Below are 7,500 nucleotides of genomic sequence, written 5' to 3'. Positions count from 1 at the left end.
TTTTTTTGTCTCATTTCAGACTGGAATTTTCTGCTATACAAAGTTTCAATATCAAATAACAGTCGATTTTGACAGTTGACTTTAATTCGAGAAAAACTATACGTAACAACCAACCCACCAAGAATTCGATAGATCAATAACTGCAATAGGTTGGGTAGTATAGCCTTCCCTGTTAAAAGCCTAAACCTGAGGCAAGCTACCAATAATAGGCCCTTAGTCTGAGTTTGGACACCAAAAATGTTCAGGATGGGCACAATACTCGTGTGATGCAACTTACGATGTGTGTTGTACACATTACGGTGTCCCAAAATGTAGGGGCACATTAAATTTGCATGAGGGAGGGAGGGTACTTCCCCTCCCAGCAGCCTGGATTCGGGCCTGTTATTATTACTACATATGGTCGGTCAGTATATAGGCTATGTTGTCACTGAGTATATACCCCGACTGCTAGAGTGGACTAAGCTACCAAAAACTAATACCCCAAGCAAATGAAACTTTATATTATGCTTGCGTACGAAAAATTACCAAAATCCTGCAGGCCAGATAATTCGTTTGCTGGGGAAAGTTATGACACTGTTTGACCGTGAAGATGCCGCAATCCGTATTTGCAAACGTCTCGGGAGTCGGGGTTAAGAAGCGGAATGTGTGGGGGGGGGGAGAGGGGGGTGTGCTGGGCACAGAACAAATGCTTTGGAAGTAACGCCCACCTTCCTTCATGAATATTAATGCACTTTACGCAAAAGCTGTATGCTATACTGGCCTACTTTTCTTTTAATGGAAATCCATTCAGTCAGGTTTTATGAAACGCCATAGGGAGTAAACATATCGATTAAATGTTAGCAATATACACAGTTTTTCAGGGCCTTCGGCTATGTTTAAGATTCCTCAAATTTAAAATGCAGATGGAGTTAAAATCCATCCGTTAAATTTTTCTAACGAAATAAATGTTTATGTTTTACATAAAATGCCTTAAAATTAGCATTTTATGTAAAATGTGAAAGGTTATTTGCTGTGCTAGCTTTGTCGGAAAGGATTCTTTGACCACTCGCTGTTTTAAAAATGATAGACCATGGGGTTGGGGGGGGGGCGTAGGGAAAGGGGGTAAGGGATATTTAGCCATTATTCATATACAATACGTAATAACAGAGCCTGTTTACTTATAGGACGCCTTTACAGACACTTATTTTTTCTGCGTCCAAGCTTTTTGAGGTTTTTAGGGGTAATACGTGATCTATGCTCATCCCTTTTTAGTATTTGTAGTTTGTATCAACTATTGAGGTCCTTTTAGATAGAGCAATAGGTCGGGGAGAGAGGGAATTAAGAATGTGAAAGGTGAGGGGAGGGGACAGAGAGGGTATAATACTTTTAATAGATGCCATTCACGAGAAATGTTGACTGTTATACATTAAAAGGAGAGAAATTATTAGTTAGCTATTTGAATTCGGTAGGCAATTTTGTCGAAACATGCCTGGTATTACTCCAAATAAGGTTACAAGTTGGCATACACCAGGACACTCGTCTAGATTGTTTCCACCAAATATAAGGTCTTAAGTGTAGGTTATCCGTATATAGTAGCAAAGCAAGCAGTACAGTAAAAACTAACATCAACAATTTCCAACATTTGGACGATTTTTTTCACTTAATTAATGATGTTACAGTAAAGATATAATGAGTTCTATGTATTGATATGATATCTTTTAATTTGATAAAACAGCAACAAAACCTTTATCAAAAGTCAACTCGAAAAAGCTGCTTTAACGGTGAATGATGTTATCGTGTAAAATTAATGTAAATCTATACAATACAGCTTTGCTTATACATCAGCTTAATGCCAGTTTTAACGTAAAATATCCTATTAAAACACCACTTTAATTTGATACATATAGCCTTGTGGCGTCAATGGCCAGGTCGGGTACATGGAAAAATTATTATATCGTATGGTTCCCCTTTTGCCTTCTTCATTTTTACCTTCAGTAACTATGAAATTTAGAATACATTAATCTCTATCCATATTTTCCTGGGGCCCTCAACATGATTAACCAAACGGATTTAGATCCTTTAACCCCCCCCCCACCCCACACCGCAATTATCAAAGCCTGTTATAAGAGGACGTTGTTGGACCTTATAGTTAAAGATAGTCGGCTGTCATTCCGTTGCTATAGAGACTGACTGATGAATATTAATCAGTACATTAGCGCTCGTTTGACGAAAATCATCCTGTAAATTCGGGGACGGGCGGATGGAGGGGGGGGGGGGGTGGGTGAATAGAAAATTACTTTAATTGACGCATCGTTTCAAGCAATACATATCAACGAGCAATAACAATAAACTGGCCAATGTAGTAAAATAATAATAAAAAATATATAGAAACCTGCAATATCTTATAATAAAAGTTAACTACACTGGGAACAATTTTGCAGATTGGTTACTATAATATTGAACTCTTGGGATGTTTTTATGGGCTTTTTATATTCGTGGAGAGATTATTTCCTTTCCAAACACAAAATGCTTCACCGGCAACTATATCGAAGTATGAAGCAACTTGCAGAAAGCGGTAATATACGAACATAAAATATATGAAAAATAAAATATAAGAACATAATTAAGTATGAAGCAACTTGCAGAAAGCGGTAATATACGAACATAAAATATATGAAAAATAAAATATAAGAACATAATTATATACAAACGGAAGACTGATTCCTCCAGCCTGTAACCTTTGCTTCATCATTCATTTTCGAGAGGCAATTACACTTAACATTATTTTGTTCAAAATGAGCCATTGTCTTAAAACTGTTTCAATCGAAGGATATATAGACGCGATTGATTGTTATTTCCAATTCGATTGATAGTGGGTATATATTTTCAAGGCAAATGTTTATATTAATACATATCACACTCGAAACAGAAAGATTAAATATTTGAACTTTCTGCAAATGTTCTTCAATATTTTGAAATGGAGCCTGCTTATATAGTGAAGGGAATGTAATGTATTGGTGTGTACTATGTGATTTAAAAGAAAAGTGTACGAAGCATGGATCAAAGAACGAATGACCGAACGACCGAACGACCGAAAGAATTGAACGATCGAACGACCGAACGACTGCGACCGAAAGAATTGAACGACCGAACGACCGAAAGAATTGAACGACCGAACTACCGAACGACCGAAAGAATTGAACGACCGAACGACCGAACGACCGAACGACCGAAAGAATTGAACGACCGAACGACCGAACGACCGAACAACCGAACGACCGAAAGAATTGAACGACCGAACTACCGAACGACCAAAAGAATTGAACGAATTGAACGGAGGGACCAATTAAGGAACGACCGAGCGACCGACTGACTGACAGACTGACTGACCGAATGAATGAATTATTGCCATTTTTTTTTGCAATTCAATTTCATTTGATATTTTGACTTACCCTTTTTTGCATTTTTTTATTCGTAAATATACTGTAAACTCGCCAGGTCTTCGAAAACATTGCACCAAATGAAAGCGTGAAACTTATGGTAAATATCCAGGTTCGGAGCTGAGAAGTAAAAAAAAAATATATATATATAAAAAAAAACATGAGAATAAACCAACGGTGAAACATTAAACAAAAAATATCATGCTAAACGAATTAGATTACCCTAGGCATGTCAAATGGAACTCACTACGTAAATATTCTGCACAAGATGCCATCTATAATAAGTTATAGCATTCATGAATATAACGATAAAAAAAAAATAATAATAATAATAATGATCAACTAGTCACACGCAAGTCTGCGGCTCGATTTGCGTAAGTAATAATAAATAATAGCAGGCACAAGAACAACCCCCCCAGCCCACACACACCCAATGTAAACAAATCATGACGAAGAACAAATGATAGGTTATAACCGTATATTAGAGGAAGGGGGGGGAGGAAGGCGAATTATCAGTGTTATAGAGGACATTACCTCGCCTATGACTTTCTTAATTTTGTGCAAATGAAAACCGGTATTTATTATTTTGTAGTCAATTTTATCCAGGGGAATCTGATAACCATCTTATTTGTCTTGTCATAAACAAGTTCAACGGACAATTACTAAAAAGAAAAACAGAAACATTAACTAATGGTATAGGCCAATATAGATTGTTTCGAATTTATATAATATTCATATTTTTTTTAATGTAGTTTTAAATGATAATACTATTCCTTATTACAATGTTGATATTGTTGAAGAATTTCCCAAAGTTCATTGCTTTAAAAATATGCAAGTGTAACATTATAATAGCATTTGCGATTCTCTTATGGTGAAAACAAAATAGAAAGGAGAAGTGACATTTTGACGGTGAAATTTTTAATGGGAAAAAAACTTAATTTAATAATACGAAACGCCATCTTTTTCATAATTTTTGGCAAAATTATCAGTATGTCACAACTTGTTAACACCAGGCATGCCAATATAGCAATTAATATGTTATATTACAATATCCATATATCGGATTTAATATCAACATGGGACCACTCAATACCAGCATGTCTAGAATAAATTCAATCTTAGAATTTTTGTGATTTTGTTTTGTTTTGTTTCGAGTCTGTTGGCGTTCATGCGCGTTCCCTGTTGGCGGAAACCAAGTTGGCGTTCCGTAAGTGAATATGTTGTTATTATATCATTACTAAAAATCTTCGTTTATTTACCTGACAAATAGTTGGGTCGGATAGTCTTGATTCAATACCAATTAGAATAATAGTGACGTAGCATAATGTACACCCTATGATGATAAGGTTGTTCAAGTTTGGACTCGACATCTTGATGAGTCTGAAAAGAGACACAAATAACAAGTGATTTTATAGTCAGAAACAAGGTCACGTGGTGAGAATCAACTGTGACGTGACATAATGTACAGGCAACATGATGGAGTTAATCAGAGTCCAACTCGATATCTAGATGAGTCTGGAAAGAGACACAAATATTAAGTGAATTTTGCGAAATCAAGATTATACGTGTTGAGAATAAATATGACGTAACATAATGTACAGCGACGATTATGGGACGTTTGAAGTTTTGCATGTGTCTTGGTGAATCTGAAATGGTCAATATAACGATTGAATTGGTTCGGAAGGAGTATGTATCTATTTTGTATGTATTTTAGATCCTCCTGCAAGCAGGAATTCGCAAAGAAGCCTCATTGGCTTATCAAAGCCGCAAGCTGACCGAAGTGAGTCTCTTACATTCATATTTAACGTCCATGATTATGAATTATCAATTGTCAACAACTCTGTAACTGGACGACACACATTAATTTTGGAGTGACTCGAACCGGGGACCTTATGATAGGGAGGCACCGGCGTTAACCACTAAGCTAAAAAAAATAAGAATATTATAGTGACGTAGCATAATGTACCGTCATTGCTAATGGCGCGATTTAGGTTAGAACCTAATATACATTTGATGAGTCTGAAAAGAGACCAAAATTACAAATAAATTAGTTCGAAGGAAGTCATGTGACTAGAATTAAGGTGACATAACGTAGATTATAGCCAATGACGATAGCGCATTTTAGTTTAATACTTAACATATGGATGAGTCTGAAAGAGGAATCAAATTACAGTCGATATAGAAAAGAGGTTACACGTTATATACACGATAAACCGAGTGGAGGAAGATCGCACCTAAAAGCATCTGAGGTCGAATCCAAATGGTGGATAAAATATACTTCATAATAAGTATGTTAGCAAGATCTCGTTTTGGACATGTGCCATATGTAATTAGATCTTATAATTAATTAGTCGATTGTTCCAGAGTTACTCACAGTGTAACAAGATGATTACATGAATGGTTTGGCGAAGAGTAGTTGTACATAGTATGTAAATATCCGAGGTTGTGATACTATGTGTAGAGATACTAATAAAAGTCGTTTTCGTTTACAAAATTTCCAACTTTAAAAACATTTAAGTTTTGTTTTGTAACCACCGAAATATCCCTTTAAATTTAACTGCCAAAACTATAACGGAATACAAACAAACGTCTTGGCAATTCATTGTGTGATTGGATATTTCTTTGGAGAAGTCGGAAATTCTATAACGACCCCGAGGCTCCGACGTAGACCCGAATGCCCTAACCTTCTTCACAATGGAGGTCAATAGACGTCAATGATTCAAACGTAGTCAGAGGCAAGGTCTTAAAGTCTCTGTCGCCAAATGCCGAATAACAACTTGTTTTGAGCGTTTTTTTTGGGGGGCCTTGCTCAAGACAGAACAATTTTACGATGCTGACTAACCCAGTCAGTTTGGGACAGTAACGTCTGTGCTTATACTACTTTATACTCTTCACTTATACCATGCTTCAAAGCACCCTTACTGACAGTATAAACAGATCCACACATTTATCCGATCATTAAACATGATCGTCACACTTCTCATCATTACCAGTGCTTTGAAGCGGGCACATGAAAGTGCAGTTTATAAAACATGGTCTCAAATGGGTGACCATCCCGACAATATCACGGTTAAATATTCAAGCCATGCCTCGGTAGAGACTACGTGAGGATAGCACCTATACTCTAAAAGCAATGGAAAAGTTAAACGACATATATGTGATAATCGTCAAGCACTGGCGCCACTTGTTTATATTTATGATTGCGCTTGCGCACGGGCAAAAATGTCATCAGTAAAAAAATAAGGAAATCACACTTTTGAAGCGAGTTGTTCTTTGATGGACTGAGAACATGGACTGGAGACCGGGAAAAGTTGGGACATTCTTCAAAGTCGAAAGTTCCTCACTCCCCAATATCATGAAAAATGGAACGTTAAGCCTTCTCACATTTAGACGAATTACATGCACCGTAATGTTTTCTTTACATGCTTTTGTTGTTGTTATCGCTTCAGTTCGTATGATAATGGCCATGGTTATGACATTTGTTATTCAATTAGGGGGCAGTATTAACACATATGGCCTCATATAGCTGCAAAGCGTCATATGAAACATTGACAGTGAACTTGATACTACTAAATTTTCTAAAATATCACGTATCCGCTAAGGATAATGTTATTTTTGGTGTAATGATGACGTCATTGGATGCCCAATGATACGGTGATGTGACATTTCTTGACACCGTCTTCACATACCTCAGATACTTATCAAGGGTTTGTTTATACGAATGTGGAGAACATACCGGATGCAGCACTGAGCCTAACTACATGAATATCAATCATTAGGAATAGAGATAAAATCTATTAGGAAATGAAATAAAGGAAACCAGCAGTTTTGGCCTCTTTCTATATGAAGCTGTGAAGGACATTGTTTAGTTTATAAATTATTCAAGTATACTAAAAGTGATTAGGTAACGTATAAGAATGTCGAGTTATATAAACTATAGGATAAACTTGTTTCCTTTTTTAACATAACCAAGCTGCTGTGACAGTCGATAATACATGAGCTAACTGATATATATTTTTATATATTTTTTTTTAATTCTTTTCAGAGGTAATTCTCAGTTTGGAAATTACGATGGTGAGGG

General features: G+C 36.2%; 1 protein-coding gene across 2 annotated transcripts in view; it reads right to left on the bottom strand.

Moving 5' to 3' along the window:
- LOC139979401 (gamma-aminobutyric acid type B receptor subunit 2-like) overlaps positions 1-7,500 on the bottom strand; it is a 154,442-nt gene that overhangs the window by 17,883 nt on the left and 129,059 nt on the right. For both annotated transcript variants that reach the window (XM_071990163.1, XM_071990164.1), the window contains 2 exons: positions 4,679-4,799; positions 3,432-3,539 (listed from right to left, as the gene is read on the bottom strand). In XM_071990163.1, coding sequence (XP_071846264.1) covers positions 3,432-3,539; positions 4,679-4,799 — 229 coding nt within the window. The remainder of the gene's footprint in view (positions 1-3,431; positions 3,540-4,678; positions 4,800-7,500) is intronic.

This window comes from Apostichopus japonicus, chromosome 14, assembly GCF_037975245.1.
Source record: "Apostichopus japonicus isolate 1M-3 chromosome 14, ASM3797524v1, whole genome shotgun sequence".
NCBI classification, from domain to species: Eukaryota; Metazoa; Echinodermata; class Holothuroidea; order Aspidochirotida; family Stichopodidae; genus Apostichopus; species Apostichopus japonicus.
Note: the sequence above shows the minus strand (reverse complement) of the source record. Positions and strands in the feature narration are given on the sequence as shown.